Source organism: Meleagris gallopavo, chromosome 7 (assembly GCF_000146605.3).
Source record: "Meleagris gallopavo isolate NT-WF06-2002-E0010 breed Aviagen turkey brand Nicholas breeding stock chromosome 7, Turkey_5.1, whole genome shotgun sequence".
NCBI lineage: Eukaryota > Metazoa > Chordata > Aves > Galliformes > Phasianidae > Meleagris > Meleagris gallopavo.
The window spans coordinates 1154481-1176034 of NC_015017.2; the positions used below are offsets into that span (position 1 = coordinate 1154481).

At 47.2% G+C, this 21554-nt stretch overlaps 1 protein-coding gene across 3 annotated transcripts in view; it reads right to left on the minus strand.

Moving 5' to 3' along the window:
• The window catches only part of TWIST2 (twist family bHLH transcription factor 2), a 29588-nt gene extending 8658 nt beyond the window's left edge, over positions 1 to 20930 (minus strand). For all 3 annotated transcript variants that reach the window (XR_002116438.1, XM_010713210.1, XM_003207357.2), the window contains exon 1: positions 20290 to 20930. Coding sequence is in view for 2 of the 3 variants with exons in the window: in XM_010713210.1 (XP_010711512.1) it covers positions 20326 to 20808 (483 nt within the window). In the remaining variant the exon portion in view is untranslated. The remainder of the gene's footprint in view (positions 1 to 20289) is intronic.
• Between the last annotated feature and the right edge of the window lie 624 nt (positions 20931 to 21554).

Below are 21554 nucleotides of genomic sequence, written 5' to 3' on the forward strand. Positions count from 1 at the left end.
TTTTTGTACTCTCCTGCAGAATGGCTCTTTTGTACCTGTGATTACCTACCTCAATAGGCATTATCTACACCAGGGCTTGTGGTCCCTGTAGAGCTGCCAGCACCGTAATTCCAGTTTTACAGTGCTGCAAAGTATTTGTCTCTGTTTGTCTTTCTGGTTTGAGAATAGTTTCAATTAAATGAAGAGGAAAAAAGAATTGAACAAAATACGGAAAATACTTTAATAGCTAACAAGATACCACTGGTTTGCACAGATCTAGTGAAGTTCATGCTGTAGTTTTTACTAGAACAAGCTGCATTTAATATTTGTATATTAATGTGTAAGCTATAGGTTTATCTATTAATGTGTCATTTGGCTGTCTTTTGAATGCCCCATAATTTACAGTTTTGGCGTCCATCATGCAGTTGTCCTTCTTGCACCCAGTTCTTACTTAAAGGCAGAAAGTGAGATTTCCTGTTCTTCTGTGTTCAGGTGCACTGCTGCTAGGCTGAGCTCTCTGGGGTAAAAGAAACATCTCCATCTCTCACAAACAAGCATAACACCTCTGCATACTCTGATCTCAAAGTTCCCTTAGCTCCTGTTAAGCTTCCATTTATCACTTAAGTACACTCTATCTTTACCACTTAAAATCACACAAATTCATGCATTCAACCACTTCCAGCAGAAAAATCTTTCCCTTTGGGGTCTCAGAGCACTTAGAGAAAGGCTCATCTTCAGCATTTTGGCCAGTGGCTGATTTTTTTAGCCCATATAAAACGCATTGCCTGGGACTGGCCTCTCAACAGGGAGGACAAGTGAGGGCTCTGCAATGAAGTGTTTTGCTGCTGGGGCTCTCAGGATTTCTGTGTTATGTCCTGCCTCTCTGCAGCAACCTCCTGGCAGTCTGTATGTTTGCTCCAAGGTGCTGCATCCCTCCGTTGCCAGAAAAAAAAGAAGGAAAAATAAAAGCTTTAAACAGGAAAGAGTCCCCCAAAGGAACAGTTCTCCCAGCCCTGCACTCCTCCACAGTCCAAGCCTTGGCCTCTCCGGGGCAGTGGGGTACATTGCAGCTGGAGGAGGAGGTAGGTTTGTGGGAGCCCCTTGTTAAAATCTTGGCAGTACATCACTGAAAGCGCTGCTAGAAATTGCCAAAAGCCGGAAGCTGTTAATGAGCAGTTGGAGCAGGAAAAAGCAGAGCTGTTTCGAAATTTGAAAGGACCGTGTAAGCTCTGTCCTCAGCTCTGCCCAGCTGCCTCGTGGGTGGCTCTGAAGAGCGAGTGCTTGGGGACACCACCAGCATCTCCTGACTCACACAAGGACCCATGGTGCAAGGAGCAAGGGATAGCCAGGGGCCACCTCCAGCCCTCCTGAATGATGCTGCAGCAATGCCTGTGTCTGCACTGCTTCCCTGGCTTCTCTCTGCTCCCCTCCCTGTGGGCACTCAGAGACAAGCCTGGCTTTGCATCAGAAAGGTGTGGAATAGAGAGAGAAACAGGGAGAGGGAGAAGGCAGGAAATGAGATTTTCTTCTTGAGCAGCTCCACTAAAACAAATAGGGATGGGGAGGGGAGGTAGCGTAGATGCACACGTCCTTAAACAATGGCTTTGAAGCTGATGAAGCTTGTGCAGATGAGTGCAGTTTTTTTTTGCTCCTTCTGCCGTTTGAGCCTCTCTGATTCTCCAGCCTCGAGGCATCCCGTATCAATATGGGTTTCAACTGCCAGCCCGTAAGCAGTTGTAGGAAGGCGTTCTGTTCTCCCTGCCTGAAACACACACCTACTGCATGCTTGGACCAGCCAGATCAGTGCTGAGGTGATGGAAATACACTGCACAGAAATCAGATAAGGAAGGTGAAGTGGTCAGGCATGAGCCATACGTTTCTATTGAGATTCTCACAGCAACAGACTCGTGCGATGCCTATCCCATCCAGCTTGCAAACTAGGGCTTAGTATGCTTTAGGACACAGCTGCATGACCTGTTGTTACAGTTTATTGACTCAGCTATGATGACTGACCACATATATGTGCTAAGCTGTCTGCAAAATAAAATATATCGTGTTCTGGTAGGCTGGTTGAGAATATCCAGGTGGAAAATACCAGTAGTTGCAATGTCCTTCCTTGCTTTTGGAAATATGTGGAGCTGTGGCTTGGGCTTCATGCAGCACGATATGCAACATGCTCTGACAGTGCTGGTGGTCAGAGTGAATGTCTCTGGTCCCTCTCTATACAACATGGGATGTAAAAACACCTGCCTCCATCCCATTTTGGAAAAGCAAAGAATATTGGACAAAGGGAAGCATTTTCTCCTCCCCTCTCCACTCCTGCCAAAATAACAGAAATTCTAGGAAAAACACCTACTCCAAGAATAAATATATACATCTGCAGCTTTATTATTCTTCCAAGGGAGCTCTTTCGGGGCTCAGCCAGCACCTTCCTTGCTCTCCTCCTCTTTTTTGTGTGCAGTATATATTCCGCTGCAGTCTGCAAACTTCCTCAGTGGCAGCATCTCCATGTTTTTTTGTGGCTCAGGGACACTGGAGCAAGCCTTGCAGTGTCCATAGGTAGGCAAGCACAAAGGGTACTGCTGGCTGCTTTTTATTCATCAGTGCAGCACAAAGGCCATGTAAGGGTACTTAACAACGCTGCCTCCTAAGAGTAAATCAGCAAGTAGATGACAGCAGTTATCCATTACAACTAACTCAACTAATTCCACTGGTGGCTTAATGCCAGTGGTATTAACAGTGAAAACCCCACTTTACAGGAATATCTCTGGTTCAAACTCCTTATTAAATATAAAAAATAGAAACTTGGGCCACCCACTAAAATGCAGCAAGAGTTTGCACAGAACCAATGGCATTTTGCATGCTCCTGTGAACAATCTGCAGGACAGGTAAGATTTCCTTATGAACTCGAGATGCTTTTTAATATTTGATATAGCTCCTGACAGATAGCAGCCGAAACACCTGTATGCCAGATGTGCACAGCTGTTCGTGTGCTGTTGCTGATCAATTTTCAGATTACATCACGTTCCAGATGCCTGACTTCAGAAACGCTTGTAAGGCAGAGCTGGAGTAAGCAAACTGCAAGCTTAGGCATTTCTTCTTCCTGATTGTGATGCCGTGCCTTCTCTGCACGCGATGCTGAGCCCTTTTTTGTCACCTTGACCTATGTGATATTGTCTCAGAGTGAATGAGGGGCACCTCCAGCCAGCCAGTTGGGAAGGGATTTAGCCGTGGGTAACATCTGTGCATAAGTAATGTGCTGGGAAGGTGTGCTACATATTGCTCACCCTGTGTTTCTACCACCTGAGACTAAAAAAACCCATCAATATCAGTCTCTGAAGAGGTTTATTTTGGTGTTTCTCCACACAAGGCACAGCTTCAGTGTCTCCCCGCACGTGTCTGTATGGGAATGTATGCATGTTGCTGTGAAAGTAAAGTCCTTTTGGTTTTCAGTGGATCCGTTCCTCATTAGGACAGCACTTTTTCCTGGAACACCAGGAAGCAAAACTGCCTGCCCTGAGGGAAACTTGGGGATGATTGCTGCAAAAAGATGTGCTTTCTTGAGTGTTTCTTTTCCTGCATTTGAAGTGGGGATTTGAAGTGCAGCAAAATCTCCCCTTTGCTGCCTGGAGCTGCATTCACAACTGGCGCTTCAGTCTGATGCCAGGACAGATTCACTGAAGCTGAGGGGATTTCATTCTCAGCTTTTATACTGAGGATCTTTACAGAGCATCGCAGAAAACCTGCAGTGAGAAGGAGCAGGATTTCTCCATTTCCTTGCCCAGCAAGCTCCCTGCCACCATACCTGGGTTTTATCAGAGCCAGGACTTACATCCCAGACCACATTCCCAAATATTTGCAGAGGAAAGCATGCTGCTCTGGCATCTCCTCCCTTGCATGAGGCAGTGTTTGAAGAATGTGCCCTCGCTCACCACACCCTGGTCCCTGAAGTCAGCAATCGCAGTTGCAGTGTTTCCCTCTGCAGCAGGTGCAGGTTTTTGATAACCACCCAGACTCTGAGTAACGGTGGTGATTCAGTGTGTGTGTGTTACTAATCTGCCAGGATTTTTGGATGGGATTGTACCAGGCCAGGTCTCCATCTGGGATTAATCAGCGCAGCTTCATTGAAGTCAAGGGGCCAAATTCTCACTTGGAATAAACCAGTTTAACTCCACTGCAGTCAATAAAGCCACTCTGATCTTTTTTATGGCAAGAATAGTCCAACTCTTTAAAATATGTGGGGTTACTGGGTGTTGCCCTCATGCAGAGGGAGTTGCACTTTATATACCAAACAATCCTGCTGTGGTAAAAAGTTCTTGACATCGAATGAGGCACTCCTGCAGTGATGCTAACCATGACAGGCAGCCATCAGGTCACGTGTAGGGTAGGGGTGAGCAAAGCTCACTGAATGCCACCATCAGCCTCAGGGTAGGAGCCCCACTGCAGAACAGATCCGCTGCACTCCCTTATGGACACCCCATAAATGGCTGTCCCCATGCTTGGGGAGTGATTGTCATGACTTTGAATGCATATCCTGGTAGGGCACAGCTTGCTTTGCACTCATGATTTGCTGGTGCTATTTCTTACTGCCTTCCGGGATCCAACAGCTACATTAACACGCTCGTAAGCCTGGCAAGAGCCCTCATCTGTTGTGCATAACTACTACATCAATTCTTACAGTATTTGCTGCATGTAGAACCCTTTCCATCACCTCTACAGTTGCTGTCAAAGCTTAAAACCAGCCCTCTAGATCTCATTCTTCAACCTTGTCCCCAGATGCCACTCTTCTTTCTCTCTACCTCACTCTCCTTTCTTCTACCTTTCCTCCTTGCCAACCTCTTAATGCTCACGTATCAGTGAGCTGGGAGTAAACACCGAAGGTGGTATATTCTGATTGCCATCTACCAGCTTTCTATGTTGCTGTTTCAAGTTTGCATAGAAAAGCTATCCTGCAGAAACTTTAAAGCTCTTTTTACAATTTTCCACCACACATCTAAACTTTCTGGCTTGGAGAAGAGAAATAAGAAGCCAATCGTTCACTTACTGCTTTTTAAGAAGGCGGTCAAACATTCTCACTCCAAGTTCAAACTTCTGGAAGAAGAAACATGCAGAGAGGAAACCTCTCTGCTTAAGAAGCAATTTGATTGTTAAAAAAAAAAAGAAAAAAGAAAAAAAAAAAAAGAAAAGACCAGCTTGTCCTTAGCTTGCCTTCATTTAGTAAAGCATTCAATCACATGCCTGATTTCTAACCGAGTGCCTCTAGCCCCCATGACTTCAGCGGGATTTAGCACATGCACTGAGGATGTGTCATGTGCTTTGCTGAATCAGAGCAGCCTAACAAATGACTACCAAAAATTTGAATTGTACGTAACACGAACATAAAAGTCTATAAAAAGCCCTAGAAAATTGGTTTACATGATCTTTTCCAGTCTGTCATTGTGCAGAAGGCAGATGTACATTTCCTTGACTCTACTTGCCAGGGTTTTTGGATTTGGATAATTATATGAATGGGTTAAGTCAACATTTTCTACCAAATTGCTGTGTGGATGACTCAGCTCAACGCCAGCTGGCTGGTCTTGTTTAGGTTTGCCAGCTGCAAGCTGGACTTGTCTGAGCCTTTGAATCTGAACCCTGCTAGTTTCCTACTGAGCTAATAACCCATATTACAGTGGCACTGATGCAGTCTCCTTTCTGGGGGAGGGAGAGGAGCTCTCTGCATCTGTTCAAAAGAAAGGCTTTGTGCTTTGACTTTGGCAATGTTGTTCCTCTCTGCATTTCACAAGCTGCCCTAGGATATGCAGACTGTGAGTCCTAGGGCAGGCAGACCTGAGCTAAGCCTATTCTCCCTTAAATCAGGGACTTTCCCTGAAAATGCTGCTCACATGTTTCTCATCTGACTTGCCTATGTTTGCAACATGTGCTGAAAAGCTTTTCCACTCTATACAATCAAGTTTTACACACAGCTTGTGCTTTCAATGCAGGAAAATGTTTCCTTCAGCTTCTTACTTACAGATTGGTTTGTGAAGGGTGGGGGAGGCTGCACATTCAATTCAGCAGCAGAAGTGAGAAATCAGATTGTATGCAGGGATGGTATGAGGAAATAATGGTCAATCTGTATATAGAGAAATGTTTAGGCATGCTCCTACACATCTGTGATACTGTAGATGTGGAGGAGCACAAGGTGTTTGTAGTAACTTCACTCCTCTGCACTTCTTGTGTTAAAGATGCTGTTGCAGCTATGGTGGAGTGCAGCCATAGGGATACCACAGAGGTCTGTGTGTTCAGCAGGACCCTTGGTATAACCATAAATAGAATGGGAAGGAGTTCAAAAGTTTCCCCTACCCATAATGTATGCTTCAGCTGGGAAGGATAAAGACGTTTACCCAGAGAAGCACGCCTGTCTGAGAAGTAGCATCTGAAGCCATAGCCAGCTTGAACTGCAGCTGGAAATCTTGCAGCAATGTGACGTGCTCCGTTTCCTGCAGGACTAGCAAGACGTATTTGGAAACCAGCACTTCAGAAATGAAAATGGTAACTCATTACTTGTGCCATATCTACTGACTGGGGAGGTGTCCTCAGATTAGGGGAGCTGTCAGGCCACACTCGTGTCCAGGAAGCACATGCATGCACCCTACAGGAAGCTTAACCTGACATCCCACACAAATTGGCTGAGCAAAGTGATCTCTGCCCTCTCTTTACTTATTTATATTTTTAGTTGACTGCATAATCTGGCCCTCTAGAAAGTCCCTTCAGGAGGTCACACAGCTGAAATAATAGCTAATGATTTTTAAAAAATGATTTGGGAGTTTTTAAATACCTTCTTCTTCCTTTTCTTCCCCCCTCCTCGGTCCCTCTTTAGCAAACGCTCCTGAGTCATTCCATTGGAGTGCTGGAAAAGCATCCTGATGGATGTGAAGGAAGATACTCCTCTTCACGTGTTTGCATGTTGCCCCCAAAATGCTTACTACTGAGATAAGAACACTAGCTGAAATGAGCACTATCACAGCAACCCCAGGCACTATACAGAATTGCTGTCTTTACTTTTCTTTCCAACAGTATATCTATCTCCCTGCTCCGACCACTTCACTTGTCTTCTTTGTTTCTGGCTGTGGGATGTGCTTAAGTCCAGGAAATAGGGCTGTCAGGTTTCTCCAGTACAAACCACTTCCATTTATTAAGCAAAGGAGTTGGCTTTATTGCTTTCACTGGAGCTGTGCCTGGTTACATGAGCTAGATGGTGACTGTAGCAACTGGTGGTCTGTATCTGTCTGGGGAAAATGCATGCACTCAGCTATGGGGACTCCCTGAGTGACCAGGGGATCACCTCTGATACAATCAGCACAATTCTACTTCTAGGAGACCAGAGTGGGGTTGAGGCCCAGGTAAGCTGTCTTGTTGGCTGAGGATCCCTTCTAGGCACGAGAGAGCCAAGGGAGAAGCTTGTGGGCTGCCTTTCTAGGAAAGGGAGCTATGATCTGGCCTAGGCACCAGAGGATTGCTTGCTCACTGCAGTAAAGGTGGTAGATGAAGCAGCTTTGCTGTTCTGGTCTATGGCATCTCCATGTACTAGGTTCCACTCTCTAGGACAGGAGTAATAATGCTGCCCTGCCCATGTGGAGCAAAGGTTTGTGTTCACGCAGCAAAGCATTCCAGTATTTGTACAATCACAGAATGGCCTGGGTTGAAAAGGACCACAATGCTCATCTAGTTTCAACCCCCTGCTGTGTGCAGGTTCACCAGCCACCAGACCAGGCTGTCCAGAGCCACATCCAGCCTGGCCTTGAATGCCTGCAGGGATGGGGCATCCACAACCTCCTTGGGCAAGGAGCCTCCTACTACAGGGAGCTATTCTGGTGGGAAGTCTTTGGTTACAGGTGCAGGGAAGTGGTGGTTGATGTCTGTGGAGATGGCCTGAGGATGCTGCAGTAACAGGACATACACAGGGTCTGCTCTGCACCAGCTTGTGACTTTTCCTGGACTTCCAGTTGCACACCTAAGAACATGCAAATGTTGCTTAATCCCTCTTCATCTTGGTCTTGCACATTACAGCTTAAAGAAGGTTTTCAAAGTTATTGAAAAAGCTATGAAATATCAAGAATCTCAGGCGTGGACATAGGGTGGTATTTTCTAAAGGGCTGAGGAAATTCAGTGCTCTTCAAACAAAAAACATCAACTCTAAAGGGTCCCTACACTTCTTAACCTCACCTTCCAGTTCTAGTCTGTCCAACACAGAGTGTGTTACTTTCCTAATAACAGGCCAGAGGAAAGTGATAGTGACAGTCTGAAGGCCGAGTTCTATTGGGTGCTCTGGTGCAGAGTGGGCACCTGCACACAGTGAGGATGAAATAATTTTTTCATGCTCCAGCTTGTGTTTGGCCATGTTAGTCCTTTCCTTTGCTGACAAGACACTACAGCCTATGTAGCGAGGCAGCAATCTGCTCTGGGAGCAGTCTCTTCATGTTAGCTTGCTGTCTGCTCAGTCTCAGCCTCCCTCTGTGACACAGCCCAGTCCAAGCTGCTCTTTTTTCCTCTCAGCTCATTCTTGGTCCCCAGGGTCCTCTGCTTCCTCTGCTCATGGCCTCCCAGGCTCCTCCTGCCCTGCTGCTCCCTTGGCTCTCCTTGCTCCATCACTTGCTGTGGCCAAGATAAGAGCAGAGGAGATGAGAGCAGAGGAGATGAGCCCCATTCTCATTTCATGTTCCCCCAGCTTTGCTTCATGTTGTTCCTTTACCCAGTTTTGGGCTCTTCGCTGGTGCTTAGGTTCAATACCAGCAACAGATATGTGAGCACACAGGCTCCAGCAGCTCTCTGTAACCTCACTGATTGCACTTCCTAATGATCTTCCCTCCCAAAAGCAGCATGAAATCCTCCCCCTTTTGTGGTGGTTCCCACCTCAGAGGAAGCTGACAACAGCTCACTGGAACTAATGCCCTGGGAATGGCTCCCATCCCACCACCACTGTCACCTGCTCTGGTTACCTGCAAAAAGGTGAAGGTCTTTCCTGAGATCTCATTGCATTTTTCAAGAAGGGCTGCAGCAAGAAAGAGAATCCCACAAGTTTTATGTCTTCTTGTTGCAGACAAATACCAGTGTCTGAGGATCTACATCAAAAGGTAGAAAAGGAAAAAGATAGGGAAGGGAGGGTACAGAAATGCATCTCTGAAAATGCCCACAGTTTAGGAACACTCCTGGCTCAATAACATCTGGTATGCAACCTACTTTCCTTACTGCACCAGAAACCTCTCTTGCTGTTACATCAAACCTTAGCTTTTCCTTATTGGCATTTTCTTGAAGTTCTCTGCTGACCAAAATGGTCCTTTTTGAATGCATCTCCATTTCCACACAATCTTAGGTGATTTGCAAACCACAGCACAGCATCCTCTGACTTACAACACATCTCAATATTTAAGGAAAGTCTGATTTATGCTTATGATAAATGCTTGCTCATCAGTTTTCATTTAGATCACTGAAACTGTTGGGACTATAAAGCCCTCTTAGTTCCCCTGGTGACTCTGCATGGTTTTGCAGCAATTCTGATTTAACTGAGTCCTCGGGATGGCTCTGGCCCAAATGAACTCCTCAATATCTTTGTGTAGAATTCTCCTGATGGTACCCTGAGATCAGCAGATGCTGGCCTTTCTCTTAACTCCCACTCAGTGCCTCAAATCCCAGGGAATGCTCTCCTTCCGCTGATACACCCTGTGCTTTGAAGGCAGAAATAGAGACATTCAGCAAGATTGCAGGGGTTTGCATGGTTCAGCTGTCTTCAGTATTTTTGCAAGGCTTCCCATAGCTGAGGTAAGGGCACCACAATGCACGCATGGCCCTCTGCAGAGCTTCATCAACACCAGTGCAGACACATCCTGCATGCACAGTAAGACCTCTGCTCTGCCTGCCGTGCAGCTAATTCTCTGGTAGGTCGGTCAGCCTGCATGCTACGCCTGTTTGCAATTATGCAGCAAGCTTTTTTCTTGAATTACACACCTCAGACATGTTTTACATTCAACCTAGGCTTCCAGACCCCCGGAAAGAAACAACTAAACTGCCAGTGGGCAGATAATTTGAGACTGCACTGGATGTCCAGGCAGCTTCAGGTGCGAACTGCTCTCCCCTACAGAGTGGGTGCCCTTGCCTCTTGGACTGAAGTTTTATGACTGTCTTCAGCAGAAGCATAGTTTGGACTGTATTTCCTTTTCTTTTGTTCCCTGTTGTGCCCTAAACTCCAAGCCCAGCAGTCTCCTTACGCTCATTTGGGACATGGCTGCTTGTGTCCGCTGCTCTCTGCGGCCTGGAACCATTCCCAGGGAGCAGCACAGCCTTCATGCATTGTGTTCTTCATTATCACTCATTCAGGTCGCTTTCTTTTTGCTACTAACCCCACCAAAGATTGCTGCTATTCTGACTCTGGTGAGGGTATTTTTGTTCTTGTTTATTTGTTTGGCTGGCCAGAATGCAAAAGGTTAAACATTTTGGAGAACTTTGTTCTGTATTTACTGCTGAGGTAGGTTTCTAAATCAACAGTAGGTCCTTATTGGAGTGACTCACAGCACTGCTTAACCTCTTTACTTCCGTTTTGTCCCTTTCTAAATCTGAAGACACATCTGCAATTTAGATCTCTGAGCAAGGAGCTGTGAAATGCATACAAATTGCTGTAGATAGGCTTCTCAAAACGGCCTCAGTGCAGAGCCATTTTCCATTTGGCAGCAGTTGGATCCCCCTGGGAAAAAGCACCAAAAAATACAAGGGAGTGGATGGATAATCCATGCCGAGAGGAGGACGGGCTGCTGGGGGCATGGGGCGGGCAGCAGTGCTGAACCCAGGGCTTGGCTCCAATGGAACCAGAGTGTTGCTTTGTGCAGGTCCCTTCCCTCCCTACACACTGCATGCAGAGCTCCGGTCTTGTAGGGGGGGTTAACAAGGCTGGCAGGCAACAGAGGCACTAAAAGCATTAGCATTGCTTTGCAGAGGGGGAAATGCAGGCATCAAGCATTAACAAAAATTACACAGGCAAATTGTATCTGAACCAAGAGTAGGTTCGACTTTTACTCTTGATGACCAGAGCCCAACCACCTTGTGGCACTTGGGGCACAGATGTGCACAGCTCACATCAAAAGCTGCATCACAAAATGGGCTATAGCCAGAGCAGATGGGTGAGAGGGCTCCTTCACCTACTTGCATCTCTGTAATCCACTGTCAAGTGGGACATCCCCTCTACCTGCAGCTGAGCATAGGATTACAGGGAGCTGCAAGGCTCCAGAGGAGTTTTCCTGGTGTTCAGACCACAGATTGCAACATCTAGCATGCTACAGATTTTTACTTGCACAGCAGGGCCAGTCCAGAGCGATCTTTCAAAATATTGGTTATTTATTGATGCGGATGTCTGTAATAAAGAACTGAAATAAACTCATAGTTGTTTTGTCTGGAGCTGGTCTTAAGTCTCCTATTGAGATGAGAGGATGGTGCAGACTTTATTGCATACATGGAAAAACATACCAGTGCTATGGAAATAATGAGGTTTTTAACAACACCAACAGAAATGCAGATTTTCTATATAGGAAGAGTGCATTAAAGAGCCTGAGTGCTAGCTAGTTGGTACACAACAAAAATGTTACTTCCAAGAGTGTGAGCTACAGCATTTGCAGCACAGCTTGTCTGCGCCTGCTGCGCTGATCCACCAAATGCCTTTGAACAGAAGCTTCTATGAAGTGTCAGCAAACACTTCTCAGAGCATCCCCTTGCAAGGCAAAATGTTTCACCCTGAGTTGCATGGCTGAGAAAGCAGCAAACAGCTTCTGGTGCCATTTGGTACCGTGACCCTGAGCTAAACAACCTATAGGACTGCACTGATGCCTGCTGCAGAGTGTCCTCATTGCTTTGCACAGTGAGGATGCCTCTGGTTTGCTCTCTGTTAGGTGTGCCCTTGGAATGCAATCTGTGGCCCACCTTGCTCTTTCATGCAGTGCATCCTGCCCTCTAGTGCCAGCAGATGCTGAGCCAGCAAGGGACCGGGGGCTGCGCTGTTCACCTGTGCTATCACACACCTTTCTGAGCCTGAGAAGCTGCTGCCTATGCAGCAGGTAGCTGGTTGGTTTCTTTGTGCATCACCGAATTTGTGTAACCAATTGGGCACCCTGTGTCCCTCTTCCCGTTCCCAACACAGCAGGGAGGATGCTTGGCATGGCACGGTGTGGGTAGGGCTGTGGGCACAGATTCTGGAGATGTTTTCAAGGAAAATGGGTTTTTAATGGCACACAAAAGCACACGTAGCAGGCTCCTGTGAAAGGCAGCTTTGGAAGCCAGGATGTTGTTTGACCATGACCTAAAAATCTTAAACGCCACATTGTGAATGTATAGAGCAGGGATACCTTGAAATAGGTCTCTTGGTTTTGCCCTGAAGGAAGAACAACTTTCTGTTTCTGTTTGAAAAGAAATCTGAGAGTGCTCCATTACATTACAGTGTAGAGGTTTCACCCACAACGATGATCCGTATACTCTCCCAAGTCACCTTCCATCGCATTAACTTCAACACCCCGTCCAGGAAACACTTCAAGATTTGTAATGCATCAAAACCACCAGCTAAGAACCTGTGCTGAGGCACCTGCTCCCTACACAGAGCCATGCAGCACAGGGTGGAACCCTCTGGGTTTTCGCTCCATTTCCTGGGTTATTTTGAGCCATTAAGACGGCCTCCCCTGGTGAGGGAGCACTGCTGCAGCCATGTGGAGTTTTTGTGCACAAGCAGAAAGCAGAAAAAGTTTGGCATAAGCGTCTCTCCTCCTCCCCTGTCCCCATTGCCTTGGAGCAGACACTCACCCTCGGATGCTGGGTTTTGGGGGAAGGAAAAAAAGAGAAGAAAACAAAGCAGCACGCCTGAGAGGTCACCCATAGTTTTCCTCTGATGCACGGCGAGGCGCGAGTGCTCGCGTAGCTGTTAGGGTGGGTTTGTTTCTTTAAGGTGTCTCCCAAAGGGAGGATCAGTGCAATGCAATGTGGCAGCTATGGTAACTCCTCTTGGCTTTCAGCACAGCCCGAGCTGATCGCACAACTTGCTAGGGAAGAAGGTACAGCTGTCCAGGCCTTGGCAGTGATCCTTACCCTCTGCTCGCTGCCAAATATTGTTTTTCTTTCTTTCTTTTTTTTTCCTTTCTTTTCTTTTGGTTAATTTTCTGTTTCCTAAAAAAATGGAAATCAGAGGGGCAGCTTCATCTGCCTCTCAGCCCCCTCTAATGTCTTCTGGACCCAGATGACTGCGGGAAGGGTTGTGTGGTGATGCTCTTGGGAAGGTCTCTGGGTGTCTCTTCAGTCTGAACCTGTGGTGTGGAGTGTCAGAAACAGCCAAAAAACCCTCATTCTGAAACATTTAACCATGTGTATAATTTTAAGACCATGCCCAAAATACATAACAGCTGATGGGCAAAGTGGTCAGTGTAACCTAAGAGTAATTCCAGGGGGCAGGCTCTCTAAAAAAGAGGAATTTTTTAAATTTAAAACAATACAAAACAGCCAAGTGTTGCTAAAGCTGCGTGTGAGAAGTCATATGGCAGCATCTAAACAAAAGATTAAGGTCAAACTGCGCTGGGAAGCAAACGGACCACAGCCGGCTCACACAAATGGGTGAAGTTATGGGGCTGGGAAACAGCACAGTGTGCACACATGTTAAATTATCACAAGAAATGTTGGTCTCTAGGTTGTGTTTAGCATTTCCAATGGGAACACTGGATAGGATCATCCTGAGAATCTTTTCTCTTGAGGCTCCAAACCGGCTGTTCCGAGCCACCTCTATGCTCCAAAACTTAGTGATGATCCTGTGTCTTCTCTATGGGGAAGGTGGTTGGAAAGCAAATGCTCAGCTGTGCTCCAGCAATGAATGTTTCAGATATAAACAGTGTAAAAGAGGTTATTTACTGCTGGTAGTATCAGGCACTTAATAGACAGCCCTTCTAGTGGTGAAGGATGAAAATCCTCTCACAAAACATCTGCTTGTTCAGCACAGAAAACCCCACCGAGTGGGATGAGCACAGAGATCGCAGGCTGGTGCCTGAAGCATCACACTCCCAATGACAGATAGCATAATGGACTCGGCAGAATGCTCCTGTTATCTATTGTGTCAAAATAGACATGAATGTATTGTATGAGTACTTTGTTTTTGTTACGATGGTTGCACTCAGTCGGGAGCCATTGCAGAGGATGCCTGCTCTTCCCAAAGCATCTCCAAGCGCCTTGGCAAGAAGTGGCAATACTCTCTCGAGCTGGCCCTCTGCTTTTCAATAGCATTCCTACCATTTTCCAATCTTCAGTCTCCTATGCGTGTGCTTGTGGTTGATGCCGATCTCGCTGCCAGATTAATTTCATTAAGGAGCTAATCAGCATGGGAGAAAACAAGCCAGGTGCAGAAAATGGCCACGCTGGGCAGCAGGGATGCTGAGGAGCCCTGACCCACAGTGAGTCCTGCTTCCTGCACAACAACCTCCCCCCGCTCCCTCCAACCCCCCAAATTCTGAGCTTTATTTAAGCTTGAGCACCAAAGTGTGATTTTTAAGGCAGCCCACACAGCTTAAACCAAAGGTATAATCACATAAATTACTTCCTGTGGGTTTTTTTTGATGGCTGAATTCATCCCAGAACTAATTTGTATGTTCTAAAGCCCACACTTGGCGTGTCTGGTATCTCCTAAAGGAAATGGCAAAGCTGCTTCTTGCGGGTGACAGTTAACAAAGCAAAACTATCTTATTAGGAATTCAATTAAAGCTAACACAGGCTTACTGGATCTCTTCCAGCAAATATATATCATGCTGAACCAGCCGACATCTGTCTCTTTTTTCACCTCTTTTTCTGTTTTCCAAGCTGTGGTTAAAAGATGGAAAGGAAAAGAAGATGGGAGGAGAAGGAAAGGGGAGGGAGAAGAGGGACGGTCGTTCATTTCCAGCTCACCCTATGGCATTCTGCAAAGGGGTTGTTTTCTTTTCGATGTCTGATGGCTTTGCAAGCAGTGCGGGACACGGTCTGCCTCGCTGCTGCCTTCCTGAACAAAATGTGAGCGCATTCCAAGATGCCAAAGTGTAGAAGCCAAAAAGTAATCCCAAATTATGCGATGTGATGGCTGTAAACCTCTTTGAAACCCAGATTTAACAGTAGGACTTCAAGAGTTGTTGCTTGTTAATATTTCTATTAGGAGACTGTATAGGTGGTACTGCCTTCCTGCAGGGAAGGAGTCCCATTCACACCCTCCTGAGCACTCGCATTCACCTGGTGCTGCTCCCTATGATGTGACAGCTCAGGGTGACATATTGTGGAAAAAAATCACCGAGAGTTCCCTGTTTTAACCAGTCTCCATGCAATGAAAGCCCTGCTTTAGCACAAGAAGAAAGCTCATCTCAGAGAGCCAGCACTGCACCCACTGCTTACAGTGAAAATGTGACCCAGCAGTGACTGGGAGACTGGGCAGAGCCCAGCAAAGCCAGGGCTGTGTGAGGGAGGCAGTGGAATAAGAGTTTATCCAGGTTGGGTTAGCATGGAAGTGGTTACAGGGACGAGGATGGGGTAAGGGCTGCCATGCTGTGATTTATTGGCTGGCTGAGTTAATTTGTTGTTTGTGTACGATTAGTTGTTGCTGCTGAGTGGTCATCTTCTACAGCTACAAATCTAATTAAATGCCAGGGTGCCTAGGGTATTTTTTTAATTTTTTTTTCCCCAGCAAATATTTCTACTGTTTTAATCCTCAAGAACTAATCATTAATTAGAATGATGGTGCTGGCATCCAGCTGGAAGATTTGATGGTTTTCCTCACTTCCAGATCTGCCGAAGAAGTAAACCATGAGTGCTGGTGCATAGAGCCCCTTGGAGTGACACTGAGATGTCTGATGGCATCACCCGCTGTGCACAGCAGCGAGGTTGCTTGGAGCCAGCTCAGAACCTGGCCCAGCGTGGTTTTCATGGCACAGAAAGGTTTGGATCAGCTTTCTCCCCCTAATCTTCTGCAAAGACTGGAAAAACAGTGCCCAAATTGTGTGCTCCCCCCGAGCGGCGGCAGTAATTTCCTGGCTGTGTGTAGAGCTTGCTCTGTGCTCTGCTTTGTGGTGGTGCTCCCCAACATGCTCCCCAACCAGGCTATTCCTACTGCTTCACAGCACGACATAAATGCGGGAGATTTCAGGCTCGGAGATGTACTGAATCACGTGGAAATGTTTCCCAGGCTGAAGCTATAAAAATAATTACATTGCTAGCAGGAAGAAGTGACAAGAAATGCCCCCGAAAGAGATTTAATCTGGGGCCACAGGATCTGTCTCATCGCTGCTGCGATCTGCAAGTCCAATGTATTACTGCTACCTCTAACTATGAAACAAGCCCAGCAAACACCAAAAGGGGAATGCAAAGCGAGGTATTCAGAAAGCATTGCAGTCCCTTCCCCTTTGTTTTAACGATGAAGCTCTGTCTGCTCTTAACATCAGAGATACTCTGCGCAAAAGTGAGGACAACTGATTTGGAGACAAATGAGGACCACTTAGCAGCAATGCGTGCCTTTGCTGCTTCCTCAGCGACTCTTCAAGGCACATCTCTCCTGATAAGACGGACAGCACCACACTGGTTCAAATGGATTAAATTAAAATATGCCTTTACTGCTCCTCGTAGCAATCCTTCAGTTTTAATCCAATGCATCACTCCGCTATGCCTATTTCTAACTCCTTATGATCAATAATTAGTTTATGTGGCTGGTTTGCAATTTGCGTGTCTGCTCAATGGAGGATTTTCCTCACATCCTCTCTTTCCTGGGGCTCTGAATTCGAGTGCTTTCTGGCTGACTGCTGTGTGTTTGCTGTTCGCTGCCCGACAGATTTATTCTTTCCCAAGAAATGACACGAACGTAAACAGAAGACCCAAAATGCATTTTGCTGAGCTTTTAAATGTACTGAGATAAAAAAAAAAGACCCAGACCACTTTAAACCTATCAATGTAAATACCAAACTTTACAATCTTTCCCGTCAAGGAAATATATTTACATTTTCTAAGGATGCTTATAAAAAAAATAGGGCTTTTGGGACAAAAAGGGCTTAGCTCCAGTGTCACAGCACCCCCAGCTAACTGTCCTGCTCTCATAAACCGTAGAATGAGCTTGTTCCCAAGGCCAGCAGAGATAACATCTGTTTGCTTCTTTAAGGACGAAACAAAATAGGATGCTTGCGTTTTATACATTTTATAAACAGCAGTGGAAATCTGCAAGAGCACCAGTACCAGGCATGTGCTATCCGTGGATTCTCCAAAGCAGACTGATGGCAAAGGAGCTGTGGCTGCAAGTGTCAGCCCAGGGATGGCAAAGTGCTCACAGGCTCTGAGGGGAAGGGAGGGCTGCTGCCAGGGTCCCCTTACCCACAAATGTGTGGGCTCTGCACTTAGCTGATGCTCCCCGACATCCGACTGGACATGATTTTTCCTACCATGTGGAATAACGGGAAAACCTACTTTCTTTTCTCCCCTTTTTTTTTCTTTTTTCTTTTTTCTTTTTTTTTTCTTTTTTTTGGTGGTTTATAGCACTGTAGGCTTTCCAAGGGCAAAGGAAAAGTTGGCTGCAAGGGAAGGGACACAGGTGCTGGCAGTGAGGAGGGGAGGTGGGAAGGAAGGCTCACCGAGTCCCAAGCTTTGAACATCTGCTGAAACATCCAACTGCCTATACAGTGATTGAAGCGCAGAGCTGCGCCTGCTTCTCTTGGAACTACCAGAGTGAGCTGCCTGTAATTAGGGCCAGCAAGCAGGAAAACCTCTCTGGTCCAGCAGTGAGCAGCAAGGACCCACTGGCACTGACAGCGGCCAGGTGGCATTATACCAGTTCCCAAGACTCTGATTTTCTAATAAAAAATCTCCTCTGATCTTTGCAGCTGGATGACCACCTCTTCCAGGACAGAGCCTTTCCTCTCCTACATCTCTCAAACCCATCGAGATGGAGGATGGCAGAATGGGGCTCACTAATGGATGCCACACTCTTCAGTCCCAGGAGAGGCTCCCAAACTCAGATAGCCATTTCTTACACTTTCTGCCATCCCCTGTTGTCCCTAAAAATACCTCTGCTCAGGACGGGCACATGCAACAGACTATGCCACGCCACCCGGCTTTCTGAAGCGTTTCTTGAGGATCTCATCAGGGCTTTTTATGCTGGCGGACATAATTTTTTGTCACCATAGAGGACAGAATTTGACACCGCACCGTGTTACACCAGGCCATTTGTCAACAATGTTTTCAACAGTTCAACCGCACGCGTGTGCACGCATACACAGACACAGGGAGGAAGGCTCACGGGGAGCTGGGGGGTTCGGGGTGGCCATGACCCACCCCCCCCCCCAAGCATCCAAGTGCTGAGCAAAATCAACTGCTCACCACCAAGATGGGAGTGGGGAAGGCATCGAGTGTGAATTGACCCCAAAGAAAGCAAAAATGCGGTGGGATTTGGGTTGACATCATAGGTTTTCACGCAGCCCAGAAATGTCTCTCCCCATTTCTTTTATCCAGGGACAATCTCTGAGCATCTGCATACAAAGCCTGCCTTGTCGGAGCGTTGTTAACAACATTTTCACTGACAAGGAGTCTGAAGTGGGGGTAGAAAAACTCCGGGTTTGCCACTAATGCATTGAACGATGGAGAGGAATGGATATATATTAGATAATAGGTTTAAAAAAAGCCATTGGCTAATGGCAGCACATCGTTTAGGAAACAACAGAATTAATGCATTGTTCCATCACAGCACTTTAGTATTCAGCCAATCTAAACTGCTGAAGAAATATGTGTTTGGGACATTTTACATCTGTTTTTGACAAGGAGCCTGGGTTTTGCGTATGTTTTGTTAATCTATTTGCTGAAGCCCTTTTAGCCAGATTAGGATGGGAAAAGACACTCAGTTTTACAAACAGAGAGCTTGCACTTCTTAAAAGTGACTCGGCTTAGGCTTCTCGCAGCTGAAATCGGGGCACAGCCATGCAAAAATAGCAACACTTGTAATAAAACCACGACAGCAGCATTACCTGCTTCAGCAAAGCCAAACAACAGGCAGGGCAAAATGTGCAATGGGCAGAGCAACTCATTTTCAGCCTGACATTTTGGAGGTCTCTATGTGAGCGAGGAGGAACTTTAATTACAGCCCCAAAACACAGGCTGCATTAGGGCGCGAGGGAAGCGCCTGCTTGAAGTGGTTTTTAAAATGGTTTCAACCCTTTTGCACCACCCGTAAGCCCTGCTTGAGCCCTTTTTCAAATAACATCCCATGGCTGCGTCAGGATTTTAAGTCAGCCACTGATCACCGCTAAAACAAAATGGGTTTGCCTTGAAAACCTTGTCCAGTGGGCTGGTGGGGTAAAGCTTTCCTCCCGTCTTCGAGGAGCTGCTCCTCCAAAGGGTGAAATTATTGTATTTCACATCACCACGTTGCAAGGGGTAAATTTCCCTTTGGAGCTGCTTGCATCCTGCAGAAGCAAGCAGCGTGTGCTGGGCAGAGGGGGATAGCAGCTCTGCTTCATGTACCGAGCCCTGGGCAGCGTCGGCCCCGCGCAGAGCGATTGACACAACGCAGAGCTGCTCGCCTTAATTAGCTTGGGATGAGAGCGTAATTAAGAGCTGTTTGGTTTTGCTTTACTTTCTGTTCATTCCTCCCCAGATATTACAAAGGCGACATAAAGAGGAAGCAGTTTTCTTGTCGTGGAAAACGATGAGGAAGAGTTTAGTTCCGAGAGTAAATCAGAAACTATGCTCCAGCCAACAAAAGCCCAACACCAACCTCTGTTTGACCGGCACTTTGAGGAAGGGAAACTGAACCAGATGAAAATTTCCCCAGGACTCCTCTATCTTTGTTTGCGTTTATTGAGGGAGGGGGAAGGGGCCCGGGGGCAGCCGACATCTGCAGCTCGTTTCTCTTAAGAAAAACCCAACCTGGGCTGCAGCGGGACGAACTCGTCGCCCAGCCGCAGCAGGGTCCTGCGGAACACCTTGTGCCTCCAACATGGGGAGGATGCAACCAACCCAGGGTGCCTGGGGCGCAGCCACCCTTGGTGTGCTGCAGCAGCTGGTTCGGATCCCCTTGTCAGCCTGTCTTCCAACTCTTCCCCAAAGCAGCCGCATTCCGGCAAACCTCATGCAGCGATGCTTCCCCCCTTCCTTGCCCCCCATCCTCACGGAGCAGCGAGACAACGGTTTTCCCAACAACAACTTGCCATGTATTTGATAGTTTGCCCGCACGGGACCTTCTCTTCTTAAATTCCCACAGGTTTGGCCCCTCCATCCTCACGTTCCCATCCCGGTGTCCCCTCGCCTGCTCGCCCCACGGTTCCTTACCCTTTGGCGGCTGTGCTGGCCTCGTTCCGGCGGTGGCTAGTGTGAGGCTGACATGGACCATGCACCCTCCATCCTCCAGACTGAGAAGGCATAACTCAGCCTCTCGTGAGCCACGTAACTACAGCTCGTCATCTTACTGTCCATCTCGTCGCTCTGTAGCACCTGGTAGAGGAAGTCTATATACCGTGCTGCAAGCTTGAGGGTCTGGATTTTACTGAGTTTGTCAGAGGGCAACGTGGGGATGATTTTCCTCAGGGCGGCAAAAGCTTCGTTGAGCGACTGAGTCCTCTGCCTCTCTCTGACATTGGCCAGGATCCTCTGGCTCTGCAGTTCTTCATAAGACTGGGAGCTGGGACTGGACTTTTTTCCCCTCTTCCCTGGGTTGGGGCTGCCATCTTCGCTGGACTTCTTACTGTATCTTCTCTTCCTGCCAAATCTCTTTGGCTGCCTTTCCAGCTCCTCTTCACTGGTCCCCAAGCTATCCACAGGGGAAACAGGAGAACTGGAGCTTTCTTCCATGCTTTCTGCAAGAAGGGGAGGGGAAGAGCCTTTCCCCCCCTCCTTATGTTATGTGAGTGTGTGTGTCTTAAATGTGCTTTAAATTCCTGAGACAGATCCTTTGGAAAAACAGGAGGTTTATTTTTTTTGCTGACCAAACGTTTTCCAGGTTGCTTGAAGGGCTCTTATTTCAAGGACGGAGTTGTGCAAAAAATTGAGGTCTTGGAGAGAGGAAGTTATTCTAACTTTTTGGAAACTTTAGCTGAGCTCAGTTGCTAAATAGTTGTCAGAAGTGAGGGAGGTGCGGGGCTCCCTTCTGATTGGCCAGCCAGGTCAGTGGGAGGAAAGCTTTTCCCCTGCTAAACTTTCACAGTTTTATGTTACACTTAACTAAAATCTTGGGAAAGCACCTCGAATAAAAGATAACTTGCGACCACCCCCACCCCTGCCCCGGGAGGTACTCACTGTGCCGCAGGGTTGGGGAGCACCCCACAAATATGGGGATTTGGGGAGGATCCCCTGTCCCACTGCACTGTGCTTTGTTCAAGTTCCTCTGCTCCCTTCCCTGTGTGCTCCCCAGGGTCCCACACAGAGCAAGGACCCCCAGTTTTGCTCCCTGTGCTGTGGGGACAACCTTTATGTGCCAACATATGGGGGGATCTGTCCGCATGCCCCATGGGTGACTCCAGAGGGACATTGGGAGGGGAGGGGGTTGGGTGCAATGCCTACACTTTGGGGGACTTGGAAAGACCATTCTGCACCATCCA